Source organism: Thermobia domestica, chromosome 17 (assembly GCF_964235325.1).
Source record: "Thermobia domestica chromosome 17, izTheDome1.hap1.1, whole genome shotgun sequence".
NCBI lineage: Eukaryota > Metazoa > Arthropoda > Insecta > Zygentoma > Lepismatidae > Thermobia > Thermobia domestica.
In genome coordinates this window covers 126,648,621-126,669,952 of record NC_137470.1, presented here as the reverse complement: position 1 = coordinate 126,669,952, position 21,332 = coordinate 126,648,621, and the positions used below count along the sequence as shown (strand labels likewise).

Below are 21,332 nucleotides of genomic sequence, written 5' to 3'. Positions count from 1 at the left end.
TATTTTCTACGGAATAAGCACATCATACTGAGTGAAATGATAGTTTGGGTTTGGCAACACTGTATGTAGTTCTCCAGATATAAGGCGTACAAGAATTATTGTTATTGAAATATATTGAAGTTCTTAATTCAGAGGCTACAAAATTTTTGAGCCGTCCCTAAATTTAGCTTTCGTATTTTTTACGGAATAAGCACATCATACTGAGTTAAGTGATAGTTTGGGTTTGTCTGCGCTATATGTAGTTCTCCAGATATAAGACCTACAAGAATTTTCTTGCCTGAAATATATTGGATCTTTTGATTTAAAAAAATCTTGCTCTTATCCCTATGATAACACTTTCTTTCTTAATTATAATAGGATATTTTCTCATTTACGCAAGTTTACTTTACTGTGTACGAAACATAAAATTTCAAACTTCTTAATTTTAAAGAAATGATTCGAATAGGTACTTCATTTATTACAAGTTAATCCCTTTTGTGAAAAAAAGTTGATACAAATCTGAAATTTAACATTATTACAAACACGACAATGTATCTCCTGAAGCTACAATATCCTCCACTCGAAAGATCATTTATTTTGTGCATCTTCCAGAAAAGAACAATTCTGGTTTAAAATAATAAGTAACAGTTGCACTTATTATTACTATTATTATTTTGTATCATACGAATTTTGAAGTAAGTGACTAAATTTTTGTGTTTCTATTGAATTCAGCATTTGAGAAAGAGTAAAAAAGTAACACAGTTTAATAAACAAATGAATCTGAAAGATTTGCACAAACTCCAGGAGGTGATTCGTGACATCAAAAGAAGACAAAATGTCTTCTTGCATGTTGTCGAATTCCACGTCGTGTACCAGTGACAAGCGTGCCAACCTGGAATCGAAAATCGAATCCTGACAACTGGAACGGAACAGAAAGATAAGCACGAACTGCGGGAAGTGGTTCGTGGCATCAAAACTAGTTAAATGTGGCCATGAACATCAGCAAAATGATACATTAGGCAGTTACGCAGACAGAGATAGTTTGTACACATCTTTCTGTTTCGTCCCAATTGTCAGGATTCGATTCTCGATTCCAAGTTGTCACCTCTGACACTCGTACTCGACACGGAATTCGACAATATGCAAGAGGACATTTTGTCTTCTTTTGATGTCAGGAATCACCTTCTGGAGTTTGTGTACGTCTTTCAGGCTTACCCTGTATACATATCTATAATCTGTGTAACAAATCTAGATGCATAAATGTATTATTGGTTTGAGTCATATGCATAAATTTCTAACCACTCATTTAATTTTCATTATTAAGGGTGAACCTATTAATCTATATATATAAAAGAGAACGCACAAATCCTTTGTGAACTCATCACGCTAATACGGCTGAACCAATTTCTTTCATTTTTGGGGGGTTATTAGGATTTGGACCCTAGATGGTTTTTATCATATCACTTTAATTTTTAATTACCAGTGTCTTGAGATAATTGACCATTCAAGTGTCCATACGTACAAATCCTTTGTTAGTTCATCATAGGTAAAAATAAACGTATTTATATGCAACCCGCATGACCGTGTCACTCGGCGGGTTAACATAAATGACAGGCGATATAATGTTAACATTAGTGCAATCTACTATGGTTTTTATCATATCACTTGAAAGCGAAAAAGTAAAAATTATCTAAGTAACAACGTTTATTGCGTTCCGGGGTGACCGCAGCGAAGCGGGGCGGGTTAACATAAATGACAGGCGATATAATGTTAACATTTACTGCAATCTTCTATGGTTTTTATCATATCACTTGAAAGCGAAAAAGTAAAAATTATCTAAGTAACAAAGTTTATTGCGTTCCGGGGTGACCGCAGCGAAGCGGGGTGAACGCTGCTAGTTTGATCTAAAACCAATTTAATTAATTTGAAAATTAATATGATTTAAAATCACAATTACTTACACAGGGCATTACAAAAATCTGTCACAATATTTTGGGAACAGATTCCTCGCACCAAAATAATAATAATAATAATAAAAAAGCTAATTGGACCTGTGCTCAAAAGTTGATAGTTTCGGAGTTATAGGGTGCCGAAAACGTGAAACACGTAAACTTTGAAAGTTCGTAGCTTAACTACTATGGGACCTATCGTAGTTGGGTCAAGACATCACTGAAGAACTGGTATGTGAACTATCCAAATATCCATGTTTAATTAAGAATTCTCCAATGGAAGAAACAATTTTTAGAGAGGTAGGTGGAGAGTGATCAAGTATCCCCAAACTGCCTCTCTAAAAATGATTGTGCAAGTACAGGAGATTCTAAAAGATGGACATTTGGATAGTTCACATACTAGTTCCTAAGCGATGTCTTGACCCGACTACGATCGGTCCTATAGTAGTGCAACTATGGACTATTAAAGTTCATTTTTTTCACGTTTTCGGCAACCTATAACTACGAAACTGCACTTCCGACCACAGGTCCATATTAACTTTTTTTGTTATTTTGATGTGAAGAATTTATTCCCAAATTAGTGTGACAAATTTTTGTAACACCCTGTAGATATACCGTACATTTCATAGATTTATAAACATTTTTATTTATTTATTTATTTATTTTTTTAACCAGAAAACCTATGTCCATAGATCTATAATATTAACTTAATAGACGTATTAATATTTGACCAGCTATCGAAATTCTTATGAGGTATGTTGTTTAGTGTCAAACTTATATAAAAATATGACTATTTTCGTAATAATCTAAAATAGTTCTGAATAGATGGAATATGGAATATTCAAGATTTTAGCTAAAGACGTTAAAATATTCTGTCACTTTAATTAGTGCTTATTCTGGTCTATTATTTTATTTTACATAGTGCATTAATTACTAATTCCTGCAGTATCTCATTATTGGGCCTTAGACGCCATTTTGGAAATTATTTAAAAAGTGAAGTCCTTCCTGCGTTTCTTTTCGTTCTTTTCCTTCTAGCAAAAAATATTAATAGAAGTGTTAGACTTATTCACAGTGTTACCTAAGATATATATATATATATATAGTGTTTAGTGAAGTACACACACATAGATATATATCTACATGTACATGTATATATATATATGTAGACAAACACGCACACAGAAACGCGAATAGTGGGACAACACGTGCGCTGAGGCCTACTAAGCAATAGATATTTACAGAAAACTGCATGATGCAAGAAACTCTTCCACCAAATGGGCGGACATGTTCAGTATATTGTTAGTATTGATGGAATAATATGAGGCATCTTTTTGATATATGTGAAAGAAATCGAATTCCTATAACATCGAAAGCGAATCGGAAACTGTATAACAAATCGCGCTTAGGGTCACAAACTAAGTAACTAAATACAGCAGTTCGGATGGCGCTGTCTTTGCTGTCCCAACTCTGAATGCAACTTAAGTGCTCAACTATGAATAAGATTCAAGTATTCAATGGAACAAAAGCTAATCGTCATCAATAATAAATTGATTGTAGATATTTACAAAACAGAATAATAATGTATTTTAACAATAAACACTATGAGTAACGAGAACTCGAATACTCATCGCTGTAGAAACAAAATTTAACGATGAATCCATCCTATGTCCGACCCAGTGAGAACTAAAATCACTAAAATCTTGCTTCATATGAACTTTCCGCATTCTTCTTGCCCTACCCACATGTATCTTTTCTACTGACGTTCCAATTAGAAATGTATACACTACGCATATTATCTCTCATGCGAACAACGTATCTCGCTCCTCTAGATATTCTGACATATATTAGATGGCAAATACATATTGCGAACTTCCAAATTGTATAAATTTATCGACTGATACACACTTAAATCCAACAAGTAATGCAATTACTTTCATGTCGTCCTCACTGCTTAGAGTTGTCCTTCAAATACAAAAATATAATATGTAGAAGTCTAACTAAAAACATTTAACTCCCAAAATTACCGTGATTTTCCTTAGAAAGTCAATTACGGATTGTGTCATACACATTATGAAATTGGCGAATGAAGGCGGTTGTTTATTCGTAAGTAATTTAAAAATATCATGGGCCGGGTGATTCAATGGTAGAACGTTAATTTTTGAAGTATGGCGTCCCTAGTTTGACCCCACCCCGTGTAACGTGAATGTGATGGACAAACACCGTATACGGGTTTTCTAAGGATTTTCCCGTTTTCTCCCACTTTTTTCATTCCACTATTATCACCCATCTCGTAAACACCGTCTTTCTTAGCCTCGGTGCATAATTGAGTTATCTTTAAAAAATCACAATAGGAACGCCAGTTTTAAACGTTTCTTTACCACTTATTTTCAACTGCATTTCGTTTTTCTCCTTTCCTTGACATCCCTAATATCTACATCTATTATCTTACTAATTGCGTTCCCATGATGAATCGATCTTTCTTCATTCAAGGGATGTGATCCATTGGAAAAATCGGGAATAATCTGGTATTCCGTTAATAACTTGTAACTTTCTCTGTCGCTCAGTTTACAAGAATTATACACAGATAATGTTGAGCTTTACTTTCAAAAGATATCTCGTGTAATAGAATTCAATACCTTTCTTGTTGGAACTGAACAAACTGATGCCTTAGATAGCAAAGGTTCAGAAGCAGAAACGAAAAAAAAAAAAAAAAAACTCTCTTCTAGCAGGCATTACCAGTCAGAATTATCGTCACCTTGCACCCCAAAATAAACTATATTTAACCCCATCTTCTTGTTTGCCTACCAAATGATATCTCATCTAAAGCTCTCATATCTTGAGCGCATTTCTCATGCGAGAGACTCGTACCGCTCACCTTAAACGTTTCGATCTTTTTCTCCGCATGAATTTCGTTCCGACTACGTATTACAGACTTCGCGTCAAGTAAGTTTTCCCATACTCCCGTTTCCCTAGTTTTGCGCTAAATGATTTCCTTAAAACTTCCTTTAAAATGTTTACGCTTGGGAAACTCGACTACCCAAACTAAAATCAAAAGATGCCTCTTGTTAGTAAAAAAGTCACTGGCCATTTGATGGAAGCCCAATAAAGCAGTGAATCATGCAGTGATTACACTCAGTGCAAAGGTGTTGACCCAGTGATGGCACCAGAAATATTTCTGGGCGCCATCTTTTCGGACTATCGTTGTTCGTATACACACCTTAATGAGGAACGAAATGGTGATGAATATGGAAAAGATGAACATTCCACCGAGGCCATATAGATGTAGGGTTCGGCGGCCTGTGCGATCCATGAGAAAAATTGACACTAACGTCATACCGACCATTATGGCACCTATCCCAATTGTAGCAAACTTAGCACTTTCATCTGATAAGCCTGAGGTGGTGAAGAGACCCGTGGAATAATAGAACACCTAGAAAAAGATAATAATACACTGTATAAAATGCAAATTTAAATTAATTGTGATTCTCATAGTGTCTGGCAATATTCTTTTAAACTTTGCTGACGATTAATTTGGGGTTTCAACGTCGTGTTTAAGGAAAATATATAATACCATGTGTGTATAAGGTGTTTGAGCTGATATTGTGTGATTTGTTTTAATGTGCTAATTCAAAATAGAAGCAATTAATCGTTATACGTGGGTCGGTCAATATATGTTTCCTTAAGCTGCATAAAAAAAAATGTAAGATACATTTTGAGTCTTCAGAGCACGAATCTCATATGTCCAGTTTCCTAAATTTTCAGCAGACTCCTTCGAAGCGATAAATGTGTCCTAGCAAAGCAGAAAGTTTGAGTTTTGCGGCAACTGTCTACTGTATATTGCCAAGGAGCTATTTAGAGTGAACATTGAATATTTGTACACCTGACATAGAAGTACCAAACTATCGAAATAGCTGACAAAGCCAATATTGAGAAAAATTGGACATATGGCATTTGTGCTCTCACTACTCGATTTGTAAACTATGCATACATGTGTAGGTGGGTTCTTTCTCACCTCTCCACACAATCTCCATTGAGATTCAGGCATTTGTTTGACCGTTGTACCAATTTTTTTTTCAATCTCTTTGCAATAAATAAATAAATAAAAATAAAAAATAAAATAAATAAATAAAAACTAAAAACAAAAATAAATAAATAAATAAATAAATAAATAAGGGCTCTGTCTATTTAGCACTCTCCTTACATTCCGCTTCACTTCTTCATCACCAATTGACAAGAAACCAGGTCGCTTATGTCGAACCTGAACTCTTCTTCAGGGAAACGCAATTCGACATAAGGGACCTGGTCTCTTCTTCTTGACAATAACGTCACCGCCTCCAACTCAACACGAAAACGACACAAAATTGAAGAATTGCGGTGGGAGCGACTGCCTCACTCTGCATGGAGTCTTGATTTAACGCCGAATTACTTCCATCTTTTTTCGGTGTTCAAGTTTGCATTGCAAGGTGAACGTTTTGAAACTGATGAACAAGTGAAGCGGAATGTGAGGAGAGTGCTAAATAGACAGAGCCCTTATTTATTAATTTATTTATTTTTATGTTTTTATTTTTTATTTATTTATTTATTTATTTTATTTTATTTTTTATTTTTATTTATTTATTTATTTATTGCAAAGAGATTGAAAAACATTGGTGCAATGTTCAGACAAATGCCTGAATCTCAATGGGGATTATGTGGAGAGGTAAGGAAGGACCCATCTACACATGTATGTATATGTAGTTTACAAATGTATCTTAAAAAATAAATACTGTTCAGCTTAGGAAAACTTATATATTAAACGACTCACGTGAATGAAAATCATAGTGATTTTAATGTTGATCCATTAAAAGTTTTGTTACGTGTTCTTACTGGCAATAAAGTCAATTAAACCATCATTGCACACAAATAAGTAAATGAACATGAAGTTAAAACCCAAAATATTGATATCTGGAAAAGTTTATATATCACAGTGCAACAATTAAGCAATAAAAGTACAAAGTAATATGATTTTGTGTAATACCCTCTATCACTGCACATATCGCTGCAGTAATTTAATAATATAGAAAATTTTTAGAAAATTAGAAATTACATTTCTAGACTTTCGGCATCTATGGCCATGTTACCTCGTCATGTATGAGGAATGACGTTCCTCGGGGATCACTCATCCAAGGAAAGGGAAAGAAGAAAGGATTGGGAAAAGAAGAAAGCAACCTGGTACCTGCATGTTAGGTACCATCCCGGTATTTGCCTGATGTAAATGAGGAAAACCAAGGAAAATCTCATTCAGGATGACTGATCTGAAAAATATTGCACACATTTTCGACCGATTGTCCCCACTGGGAATTGAATCCCAGACAGCTCGGATCATAGAATATATATAAAGTGACATTGCTAATGAAGATATTCAAAAATCACATTTTTTTTAAAGTTGTACTGGTATTAAAGACCACTTAATATTAACAAGACCTCTTATTAATGATATTAAACACTTCGTCATACATGCAAATTAAAATAGTAACACTTAATTTACACTAATAACAAAGAAATAAACACACTCACCAATTGTCTATTTGAATCTCTAATTTAAAAATAAAATCAAGATCTTAAAGAAAAGAAGCACAAGGATGCTTTTGTTTTCAAGTTTCTATCACTATGAAGCCGTTCTTTTAACGATAAGATTCAAAATTACCCGTCTTCAAAGTTAGTACTCAGAGTAAAATGCTAATGGAGATACTAGTTTCATGTCACTCTACATTCAATCAGTTACATTCTAAGGCTAATTTACGTATCAATTGTAGTACTGACTTAGTGGAAACGTGTTGTTATATAGGATATATAATTTTGATGTAATATGGGAAAAGAGATTGCAACTATTGTTACAATATCACAGTGTTACATGACGGAATCAGCTTTTCCTTCTTTCTTTTTTTTTCTTTTTTTTTTAATTTAACGTTCCACGTTTATGCCCTTTGGGTTAATGGGGACGGGTGATTAATGAAAGGGATTTATCATAAAATTAAATTTTTGTTTCCCCACCGGGAATCCAACCCGGGACCACGTGCACCAAAGGCATAAGAGCTTACCACTAGACCAACGGGCATGACTAGCACTGTTATATTTTTATATATATTTTTTTAAATTTTATTTATTTATTATTTTTTTTACAAGGCTATGATACTGAAACCGATATACCTGCATTAAAAACATACATATGGATTATCGAAATGCTCAAATGCTCCAACTTCAATGTTATAAACATTTTTGCTTTAAGCTGAAGGTGAAGGCATGACTGTTTCGACTCTTTTCATACTATGTCTTTCATAATTATTCCCTTGTACTTACTTTGTTTTCTTTGACATGCCTAATATAACTGCGGAACGTTAAACTAAAAATGTATTTTATTTCAAACAGAAAATAAAATACAGATTTAAAAAGAGAAAGGAAATTTTATTCGAAACAATTTCAGTAAATAGTTCTAGAAGACGAAGCCAGGTTTTAGTGCAGAAAAGAGCACAGTTATCAATTTGCTTACTATACTTATACACCGAAATGCAAATGAAAATTGAAGTCACGAAACATTCAGCGATGATAAACTACAAACACAGATTACTTTTAGCAAAATACGAGAATAATAACAATATATCAACAAGAGTAGAACCTTTGAAACTTTTAAAAGAAAAATAAAGAACAAAAAATGAATTGGTTAGGCCTGGGAATCTCTTAGAATTTCAACGAGGAAAGTGTTAAGGATAAACTGTATAAAAGTGAATAGCTTAGTGGTGTAACAGATTAAAACAAGTAGAAGGATATTGCTTTATATCATGGCGAAGGCCATGCAACACACTGCCTAAGACCAGTGATTATCCTTTAGCACTCACGATATGTACCATTTGGTCTGACACTACAAAGCGCTTTTTTCGTTCATATTGTAATGAATTTTGTATTTCGCATATTGTACTTAATGTATCGAATTTAGGTTGCTTCAATTTTATATATCGGATGTTCTAATAATGGCGCCCACGGACCACAAAGCACTATTCTACAAGTCAAAATAAACTGAAAATGTTATATGATGGTACACCCTCCGAGGCCTCATTCAGCCGCAGTGGAAAATCAAAATTTGGATATGTGGCAACGTTGCAGATTAATTTGGAACCATCAGCATTATTCTACCAATCTATCAAGCAGTTACATCGATTGTTACACTAATAGGTGTGCTAGTGACAGTGGTTCTTTATTTGCGATGTTGCCACTTAGTGCAATTCGCGTCTCCAGACGGGGACCCCAAAGGTATACAATTATATATATTTTATGCTTTATTTTATCTTGTAGAATAGTGCTCTATAGTTCGTTGGCGCCATTTTTAGAACACCCGATATAATATATATATATATATATATATATATATATATATATATATATATATATATATATATATATGTGTGTGTGTGTGTGTATATATATATAGTGCGTTCGAAAAGTAACTGCATCTGCATGATTATACGGTGAGACATTTTTCCAACTGATGCGATGTGTCAATGTTGTATGCAGTTAGTTACACTGCAATTGCTTTGTCTGACTCAGAAGAGCGGTGTATGTGGTGCATAGTTAGTGTGAGGTGCATAGTTACTTTCCGAACGCACTATATATTTGAAACTTGTATTTACTTTTGTATCTCTTTTTAACTATCTTATTTTAAATGTGACTTTTCTTTATTATTACTCTTTTCTCTTTATTTTTTTTTCTTAATGACAAGGGTTAAGTGTTAGAACAGCCTTGGCTGAATCTCCTAATATAATTTGAATTTGAATTTGAAACTAAAAAAAACTGAGATACACTTACAGCATTGATCCCGGACAGCTGTTGGGAGAGCTGCATCACAACGCCAATAACGAGCGGAGTTCGCAGTGTAGGTGAGCAGATTAGTTCTGTCATCGAAATTGTAGCTTCTGCTTGCTGCGCTCGCTCCTCCGCCCGCATTTCTTCTATATCTTCTTCAACCTGGTTGGAGGCTCGTAGTCTTCGTAACGCTACAACAAGTACAAGTGAAAAGTTAGAGAGCATAAAATAGTACTAGTTAGTCCCTGCACAGATACAATAATTTGTTACTAAGTTAGTATCAGTACAAAAAAGAATATTATGCTGTCTTCGCTGCGGAAGATCCAGATTCGTTTCCAGGTAGGAAGCTTATGTAGTTTGTATCCCACGTTAACTTCTAGGTCCATGTTTCACGTAGCCCCGGTGCTGAAAGGGACGCTAAACTTCAACTTAATCAATCAATTCTGCTATCTATACTACAGAAATTTTGATTATCTATAATCTCGGATAAGGTGTTCGGTATATGGACAAAAAATTGTCCAATCACAGTAGGGGACTGTGGTACAACCACGCGGTTCGAGATAGGAGCAGTGAGAGAGAGTGAATGGCATTTCTGGGAAGCGGACTGGGTGGCGTAGTGGTTGACGCATCGGCACGGTATACTGAAGGTCCTGGGTTCGAGTCTCGGTTCAGTCGTTCACTTTTTCACTCTCTACATTCATATATAGGTAACTGTATGTTGAAGAGAATGTGATGTCTTTCAACACGGAGGAAATGACACTTTTCAGGAATTAATTTTCTCTCACATTGAGACCACCTAGAATTCATCAAAGGCAACGAACTAATGGCGTCGGAAGCCAACGCACTAAGTATGAATTACCTCATTGATCATGTTCCATTTGGCTGACAAGAGCCCCTTTCTAGCAATATGCTAAGGAGTCTCAATTTCTCCCAATGAAATGTGTGTATCATACAAAATATACGTTAAGAAATCCTTGTAAAAGAATGTACACTTCATTAGGAATTACACACACTCAATCAGATATCTTTGTTGTTGCACTTCGAAATTTAAAACCTACTGTACATTTTCTTCTACTTTCTCCCAATTCTTTTTATGTATTCCATTAATAAAATTCGTTGTTATCCTTCCTCTGCGGCATGCAAATTGTAATAAATACAGTATAGAGTAAAACATTATTTATAGTTCATATGTACACTTGGGTTAAATATAGGGTGTCCATAAAGTCGCGCAACCCTAATTTTGGAGAATAAGAACTGTTGAATCATAAGTGCGAATGAAATGGAACTCCTACCCATGGGAGGCCTGTTTTTGAAAATATTTCTGAGATTTAAACCGTGGGGTGTGGTTCGATATTGGTCTTCACGAATGCCAGAAACACGAAGGCGGAGAATCTTTATTTTTTTCCATCAAACGTGAAAAATCAGGAATTAAAGGTAGTTCTGATTTTCTTTTGTTCGGGGGGGGGGGGGGGGGGGGGAAGCAAGTGGTAACGCTAATGGGCAGGTAGAATGGCACACTGACATCAAGTGTAGACATCTGACGGCAGTGATAATGGCTTGTCGTAAAAGGACCTGTTTTCCGGCATTATGCCGTAATATGGCAATACTGACGGTACCAGACGGTGTCAACACATGTAGATGGCTACCAACTACCCTAGAGACACTGCTACAAGCAAGAAACTTGCAAATCATTGAGGAAACGTAATAATCTATCTACGGCTGGCCATGACTTCCTGAATATTGTCAGACTAGAAGCTATAAGTAAAGACTACGGATCTGACTTCTTTTTCAATTTCCTGCTCGTCATCGAAGTCCTTACTGTTCCGTATCCATTTTAAGGATGCACGATAGAGAAGTTGTATAGCAACTAAAATTATTTCATGATTATGCGATAAGTATTAATACATAGAGAAACATGGACAATATATAAAAGCAACAGAAAAGTTAGAACATTTGATAGGTGAATATCAAAATAACGAAGAAAATTAATTGGATACGGATTAATTGGATAATTAACGTAAATTCAGTGAACAAGTATTGGAAGAAGTGCTAGCCTTGAAACTTATCTTAAATATGTTTTTACGATATTTTTCCAGGAGACAAACTTTTGAGTGATATGACAAAGTTTCTCGATTTGCGACAAGTCACTTACAAGTGCTAATTGTAGAGTATTTATTATGATAATTTATTGATATAATTGTTCAATCAGACAACCAAATACCATCAAATTATTATTTCACTATTGTATTTCATTGATATGTAGATTACTGATTATACCTGGAGATCATACCCGATTTTACACTTTCACACAATTAACATTTTCAACTTTATTTCAACATCCTGAAAACAAATTCGCATATTTACTTGAAATTTACTTCGATCAAAAATTGGGATATTGAAGTGTACCTAGGCTCTAACAAACGCTATAAATATCGAAGTTTAACATTTTCTAATGAGTAGTCAAAGAACATAAATTCACTACTATTGACTTTAATTGAATTAAAAATTATATTTAAATGATTAATAGAAAAAAAGTACTGATCAGCAAAATTTAATGCAAAGGACCTGTGCTCATATTAAAAGTATAGTATTACTAACATAATCGTTACAAGATAACACTTTATTGTACTTATCAATCTACGTAATTTTAGGTATTGTAAATTTTCAGACTGTATGGTTCAGAGACTTGCATATTACCTAAGTTAGAGAAGAAATATTTAGAGAGCTTCGAAATGTGGTGCTGGAGGAAGATGGAGAAGATAAAATGGACAGAGAGAGCAACAAACGAAAATGTTTTGAAACGGATAGGAGAGAAGAGGACGCTTCTAGCCACCATCCTTCGCAGGAAGGCCAATTGGATTGGACACATCTTGCGAAGAAATTGTCTTCTTCATACCGCTATAGAAAGAAAGTTGGAAGGAAAACGAGAAATAGGAAGAAGAAGAACACAACTGATGGATGATTTGAAGAATGGAAGAAAAAATATTGGGACTTAAAAGAGGAAGCTAAAGATCGGAAAACATGGAAGAAACATTTCCAGGTCTAAATCTAAAATTATAAAAACTTAGGCCCAGGACCTGCCGATAGACAGAATACTTAATAATAATAATAATTGTAAATTTTATACTAATAAATTGTATATTGTATAACATTTAATGTCTTGACAATGATATCTATGACGAGATAGATTGGTTTAATGAAAATATAAAGAAGTACATGTAGAACCATTTTGAATAATTTATTGCATCACTGTTTAAACATTTTGACAGTCAATTGTATAAACAATATACGTTTGTATTTTCATATAATCAGAATTGGTAACAGCCAAATTTTGGAACTTTGGTTATTTTACAGAGCGCCAATGAAAAAAAAAAAAAAAAATACAACACTCTGGGGCTCGTTCTACCTGAATTTGAAGTCAAATCTATCTATCTTTAGATACTTATGAGCTATTTACATTAATTTTTTTTTATGTTTTTATTGAGATCCTAGGGGGCGCTATTATGAAAAAAAAGAAAAAAAATTGCGTCTCTCTGGTAGTCAAGCTAACTGAATGTGAAATCAAACTTTGATGTTCTCGAGTTCATAAAATTACAGAAGGGTGAATGTCATGATAAATGCATTCGCATATTGTTATTTCATTAAAATGTTAACACTAAAAACAAATGAACGTTTACTTATGACTAATTATGAATATTTAAAAAAAAAAAAAAAAAAAAACATACCTCTTCTTGCTTCCTCTTCCCATTGCTTTGTAATTAGCAGATAACGTGGAGACTCGGGACACACAGGAAGAAGAATTAGTTGCAAAATTGCGGGACATATTGCCAAGCCTAAATACACAAAGAGAAAATACACAAATTAGTACCACAAGTTAGTTCTTATGCTCATGAAATCTTACGTTTCTCTGATTTACCACCTTCTTTTATTCTTATTTACTTGCTTGCCGTATTTTTTTAAAGAAAGGAAAGAAATTACTTCTGTAGTACTTGAAAAAAAAAATAATAAGAGAGAATTAATTTCAGGTAGGAACAAAGATAACAATTATTTGAGCCACCACGCTATTTTAAAGCTCATATCTTCTAAATTAAATCTTCTGAATCAAATTAATCATATTCTACAATAGGGAAAAATAAAATACAGGAACAGTTATCTATTTTAAGATTATATGATCTCCCAATTTGTTTTGAACCTCTCTAGGTCTTCCCTCTAAGATGATGACTATAAAAGAGGATCACAGGGATAAGATATTATCAGTTCAATGCTGATCGCTCACCTACCAAAAACCTTCTCCTGGGTCTACCATGAGCTACGGAGTTTATCTTTACAACCTATTTCCTGAGGCTGCTATGAGCTACGGAATAATACCGATCCCCGTCTGAGGCCGCTATCGGGTCGGACAATTCTCCTATTCCGAGGCCACATTGTGTGCCGAGGAACATTAAACTTATTGTATACCGGAAACATTTTTAGGGAAAAAGACTTACAAGAACTTTCTAATATATATATATATATATATATATATATATATATATATATATGAGACAATTCTTTTTATAATAAAATCTGATGGGTTAAAATTTCGTTTACATTATTTAAAGACTCTACCAAGTAGAACACTGCAATATATATAATAAAAACGAAAGTAAGAGAACATAATATCGTAAAACTAGTTTAATTTCATTATTTCAAGGGAAAATATGTCAATTTTCCAAAATGTTGATATTCAAAGTTTTAGAAAAAGGGACAGAAAGAAAGAAGAAGTATGTATCTGGACATCTAAAACAGAATATATATAAACAAATAACACGTTTAAGAAAATAAACGGGGAGTTGTTGAAATATATTCAACGTAATGCAAAAAATCTATATATAAAAAAGGAAAAAAAACTCCTGCGAAAGTTGCCAAAATATACAAATATACAAGAATTTTAAGAATGATCCAAAAAATGCATCAAAAGATTCCGATCTTGGCCAATAAGTAGTTTTCGGATCAGGGGCCACAAAATTTTTGAACGGACAGTAAATCAAAAATGAAATGAAATCTTTGAGTTTTACGTCCCACGGATATGCCGGTTAGGCTAAAGGAGACGGTGATGGTGATTAATGAATGAAATGGTGGAATGATGAAAGTGGGAGGAAACGGGAGAACCCCGAGGAAACCCACGCACACGGTGTTTGTCCACCACAAAGTTCACTTGGCGTGGGCTGGGATCGAACCCGGGACCCCAAGCACCAGAGGTGAACGCTCTACCACTGAGCCACCCCGGCCCCTCGCCAGTAAATCAAGTTTTCATATTTTTTTTTTACGGAATAAGCACATCATACTGACTAAATTGTTAGTTTTGGTTTGGCTACACTATATGTAGTTCTCAAAGTATGGGGCATACAAGAAAATGTCTGATTGAATGATATATATATATTTTTTTAGATCAGGGGCCACACAATTTTTGAACGGCCCCTAAATAGAGTTTTTTTTTTTTTCGAAATAAGCACATTACAGTGATAAATTGTTAGTTTTGGTTTGGCTACACTATATGTAATTCTCGAGATATAAGGCCTACAAGAATTTTGTTACCTAAAATATACTGGATCTTTTGATCCAAAATTAAGCAGATCCTTACTTTTCATGGATTTCAAAATTTGACATTTAATCGTGGTCGTAGTAACACGGTTATATATACGCATTAGTAATTGCTGCATCATTAAGCTTATTTATGATAAAATAATCACCTATATTCTGACAAACAATTACTCGTAAACTTTCTGTAATTGAATTAGAAACAATTCATGTAATTTCTTCTTTAAATGTAACTTGAATTTGCAATTTTACGTCAAATTTCAATGCAAAAGTAAATATACTATTTCATGTTAATTCAGATTGTAGGAAAACTGGAAGCCTATATTTATTTGGAAAGCTTCAACTAATGAGTAATACTGTGTTACGCAGTAGTATACATAAGGATAATATATATATATATATATATATATATATATATACAAGTAGTTACAGTGTCACTTAAATAACTTTCAAATTAAGTAATTGTTCAATCAAATACTGCATGTTAGCGTAAAACTTCAATTATTGGTGTGAAATGACTTTAGTTCATAATGTAAAAATAAATAACAGCACAAGTCTTTGCCTAATCACATGTGTACTTTGGAAAGTAATTTAGACACGTTTTTCAATAAACGTCTTGACTATTTCCGATGATTGAGTTTAGAAGAGGCGTCAATATGATTACTAACAGCCGTATGGATTAGAGTAACAAGTATCAAGAACAAAAAGTAAAACACCGTTAAAACTAAAAATATTAAAATATGAATGAAGAAATATATAAATACATTGGTGTATTAAAGTATAAACTATCTACAAATTCAGAAAATGGTTGAAAGCGAAACTTTGTCATTAAAAACCAAACCTTACGTGACCATGTTATTATTTTGCACAGAGCATCAAATTTTCAATTTTTCAAAAGGTTCTGACCGAATATTAAATATTCGATTCCCTTCACAATACCTACATACTCTATTTCTCGGCAACATTCTACATTCTTTCCCACAACAAGCTCTCTCATATATAATATACTGGAGAGTACAAAACAAAGCAGACCACTGGAAAATGATTTAAAAAATAATTGTGAAATAAAAGTGAAAACACTATTCCAGAACCTTTGTTCAGTTTCAAAATAAAGATCTCTAAACCGAAAACCATTGTTTTAGGTAAATGCTGAAGCTTTTTAAAAAATATTTTTTTAATATAAAATGTAATAAGGTAACGTTTGAGTCAGATTTTTAAAGGAAAATCACGCAGGGAATCACTCTTCAATTTCGACCTTATTCCACGAATTAAATCTAAACTAACTACTGCCGTGACAGCCCCTATGGACCTAAGCCGCTCCCACGCCATCTGTTAGCGACCAGCTAAGTCCAACCTAGCGTCGAACAGGTGGTCAGCGCGCTGCGTCGCCCAGTGTCTAGCAGCTTTCTAGACCTAGTGGCCGTTACGCGACTCCCCAGTTTGCCTCACGACACTGGGTGAACGGCGAAAATTGGGAAGCACCGGCCGGGAATAGAACCCGGGTCCACACGGACGTGAGTACAACGCTGTAACCACTAGCCTACGGTGTTCCCGAAGAATTAAATCTACTTCATGGTAAAATAAACTAGTATTCCTCGATAGTTTAATGATCTGTTGATAATAATATTTGGAAAAATTAATTTTAAAAGTAACTTCTTAAAATTAAAATTAAACCAAAAAAATGATTGATTGTAATTAAAAATCGGTATCACAAAAAGGAACAATTAAAATTCAATTGAAAATTAACCACTTGCGTGCAGAAATAATTATGTATACAATGGAAGTAAGTAATTACCGATTATAAGTCACAAGTTATAAAATTCTTAAACCATTAAAAATAATCTTTACATTTTAAGTCATTATTTTCCAGGGACACTGGTAATACAAATTATTAAGTTGAAAAAGATCATTTTCGTCGTTAAACTTACCAAGAAGAACAGGCCAGCCGTCATCGGTGCCAAGTATTTGTTCGATGCCCAGCACCTGGGAAATTAAAAGGCCTAGAGTGACGGCAAGCTGGTTCACGGTACCTAAACCACCACGAAGATTCAACGGCGCAATCTCCGAAATGTACATAGGGACGAGGGACGTGTTTAGACCTAAAAGTGAAATTGAAACAAGTAAATGGCCATAGTTATGACATACTGAAACTCATACACAACACCCCTTTACTCAGTTTCAGAAAATTTTGTTACAATTATGAAATACGAAAATTTAATGGATAAAGTCAAACATGAACTTTCGAAATTTGCTCTCAAAATGTAAAAGTTCACAATTCTTTTCTAGATAACTTTACTTATGATAAAGTTGCTCAACTGATAATAAATAATTTTAAAACCAACTGTATAATAAAGACTTCCTGAAAATGACAAGAAATCGAACCAAATAAATTTCAGAAGCAACCGTTGACGGAGGAAGATTTCTAACTTTAATATCTCAAGATACAATTCTTTCAAGTTTTGTTAGCATATATTAACACTATACACTATTGCTAGAATCTTATGAATGCTTTAAACACCAAGCTATCTGGAAAACTTATACATCGATCTGACATTTGTCATCTCACTTTTCACTTACACAACAAACACTCTAATAATGGCATCACAAGTAAAGTGAAAATCAAAATTATTCATACATGGAAACCCTAAAACAAAGAAAATTTTCGAAACATTTAGTGCATTACTTTTAATGGTCATGTGTATTGCATGACCAATCTAGCTGCAAAAACATGTTCACACGGTATGCTAAATAAAATTCAAATTTTCACGAAGATTCATTTCTTACATAATGTTAGTACAACATAATTTGTATATATTAGTAAGTATAACAGAAGAAAACATCCTATTGGAATGGCAATATTTTAACAATATTTATCTTCCTTAATTTATATACTAATTGGTGAATAAATATATTACAAATAATTATCATGTTCTGTCAAGAGTCGCCAAGTAAAGGCGTAACCGATCTCTGCAGCTTTATCTCGTATAGAGGATAAAAAAACTGGTAGTTTGACAATGTTGACAAACAATTTATCTTTCTCTCTCTTTCTAAATTCATTTTAACCTCTAGTTTAGTGGTTTCCGGCGCCTGCAGAGCTCGTCGCACTCCTTTATGAGCAATCTCCTTTCATACCAAGGGCCGAAGAACCTTGGTAGGAAGGACAGAGCTCACTGTAAAGTTATAAACAAACATGATTGAACTACAATGAATATCGCATATATTACTTAAATACTACGTTTGTTATGTGAATTACGAGCTGATATTGACTGGAATTGAATACAAAGGCACGGATATGTTAGTAAAATATATTGTAACGCAATATTTTGAGACAAGATCACACAAAATACATAAATATTTTGCCCCTGGTATGAAAGGAGATTGCTCATAAAGAAGTGTGACAAGCTCAGCAGACACCGGAAGCCACTAAACTTGAGGTCAGAATGAATTTAGAGAAAGAGAGAGAGAGATAAACAAGAATTTTAGGAATGATCCAAAAAATGGATCAAAAGATTGCAATCTTGGCCAATAATTAGTTTTTCGATCAGTGGCCACGTAACTTTTGAACGGCCCCTATATCAAGTTTTCGTATTTTCTGCGGAATAAGCCCATTATACTGAATTAAGCGATAGCTTGTGTTTGGCTACACTATATGTAGTTTTCCAGATATAAGGCCTACAACATAATTTTTGCGTGAAATATATTGGATCTTTTGATCCAAAAAGTTCGTCAACACTGTCAAACTAACAGTTTTTCGTCCTCTATACGAGATCAACCTGCAGAGATCGGTTACATCATAACAGTAGATAATAACTAATGCCATAAAATGGTTCCTAATAACTGCATTATATACTTACACGTTCACCTGTACAAAATAATAATGATAAAACAAGTTCACATGACTCACTCATTTCCATGGGTGAACCTGTGGTAATTAGTTCTCAGTAGCAAAAAATCAATACATATCATTGCTTTACTACTCAGAGACAAATAACAGAAGTAGTAATACCATTTAAACATTCAAAAGAAAATAAGCTTATGAATGTTTTAGACACCAATCTATCTCTAAAAACTTAAAAATCAATCTGACAATCTTTCACATCTTATTTCTCATTTAAAATTGCAGTCTCTATCATAACATGGGACACGTGATAGAATTAGTCACTATTTTATTTATTTATTTTTATTTTTATTTACATATTCTTAACACGATGGACAAATAAAAATGATTTTTTTTATTGTATTTTTACGAAGTTAGTACGTAGATAGCATATATATGTTTGAGATTATGAGTGTCAAGAAGGAACTTGGTTTAACTCATTAATTATTTTGAAAGTCCCAATGATGTACAAGAAAATACATAATCTATAAGATACTGAAGTGAAATGTTTCATATGAGTTATGGATGAAATAGTTTTCCTTAACTTGTAAATGATAGATTCGTATCTTCCATTAAAAAATATATATATATATATATATATATATATATATATATATATATATATATATTTTCTTGAAAATATATGAAAACGGAACAGATATGTGTTATCAATTTTCTTTTGGCCTATGTTTAGTTGAACAGAGCCAGATTTTCTTAAGAAAGGAAAAAAGTTACAATTTCGCTAATTCTGTTAATATTAGGTTAGGTTAGGTTAGGGATAACTAATCGCATCATTGTATTTATATCCCTTTATATGCGCTTCCGGTAAGTACATAGAGTCTCTACAGCATTTCGCATTTTTCATTTCTACATGTACTTCTATTCCATCCTTATTAGTTAGTACCATCAATTAGTTTCCCTTACTTTAAATGATTTCTCCTGTAAATCTTCTATTTTTTACCTACTTTTGGTCCCCTTCATCTAAACAAACCCTTTCTTTTATCAAATATTATAGGACGCGTTTTATTTCAATGAAATACCAAAAAAAAAAAAAAAAAAATAATCAAATAAAAGTAATCTTGATTAACTTTTTACTGTTATAATAGGGGTCACGTTTTACTACGTATTTTTTGTTATACACTTTTACCTTAAGAAATGCCTTATGATAAGAGGTAATTTTCAATATAGAACTTAACCTCAAATATCGAGAAGTAACTGTATGGTCACTTGTCAAGAGCACACAAGTTGTCAGGAAGTTTTGTAAAGAAATTTAAATCAGGTTAAAACATTTGTTTTTATTAAAACCACTAATTATCTTTCAATTAAATCGTTACCTCGTTCTGCATAGTATTAAGTTATAGAGCTCCAATATATTTCGTTATCTTCAATGGAATTCAAATCCAATTTTCCAGTTGAAAAAATTTTACATCTTTCTTGAAGTTGTATTTCTTGAAAGATACAACTGAATTTATTACAAATAACTTTCTCAGAATTATTTTTGCATGTTTATTTTTTAAGAGTGGTTAGTAAATTCTACTAGCATGTCATATTGATATATGATCATTAAAGAAAGGGGGAACTTTCCTTAATATGCGTATGTCGAGAACATGCCTTCTATTATTTAGAAATATATAAATACAATTTACAATATCAACGTTCAATAAACTCGAGGAACATTTCTATAGGAGAAATATCTGGAATGATAGAAGCACATATCGTAGCGGTGTATTTCTTACAAAAAGGTTACACAAGATGAAAATTGTCAAGCTCCTTTCACTGAGGAGTTGGTTCTGATGAGATGCACATAGCAGTAGAAACTAACGACTTTATGGAAGAAAATTTCAAGTGAAAATGCATGACATTGTTACTAAAGAAGTAACCTGTCTACAAATACTGTTTTTTCCTTCAGCACAAAGACCAAGCATAGAGATAAAATTTTAACGTTAAAAAACAGGGTGGAGTACACAGTGAAAATTATACTACATAATGTTTCATATTAATTGATAATAAGGATTAACGTCTACATTCCAGCTATAACTTCATTTTTTTTATTTTTTTTTAAATAAACGTTTCAGATTTTTAATTTCGTAAGGACTTTGCTTCAAACGTCT

The 21,332-nt window shown here is 33.3% G+C and overlaps 1 protein-coding gene across 22 annotated transcripts in view; it reads right to left on the bottom strand.

The window, feature by feature from the left end:
• Glut1 (Glucose transporter 1) overlaps positions 1-21,332 on the bottom strand; it is a 942,408-nt gene that overhangs the window by 106,443 nt on the left and 814,633 nt on the right. For all 22 annotated transcript variants that reach the window (XM_081744242.1, XM_081744243.1, XM_081744248.1 and 19 more), the window contains 4 exons: positions 17,273-17,443; positions 13,490-13,597; positions 9,768-9,955; positions 5,146-5,358 (listed from right to left, as the gene is read on the bottom strand). In XM_081744242.1, coding sequence (XP_081600368.1) covers positions 5,146-5,358; positions 9,768-9,955; positions 13,490-13,597; positions 17,273-17,443 — 680 coding nt within the window. The remainder of the gene's footprint in view (positions 1-5,145; positions 5,359-9,767; positions 9,956-13,489; positions 13,598-17,272; positions 17,444-21,332) is intronic.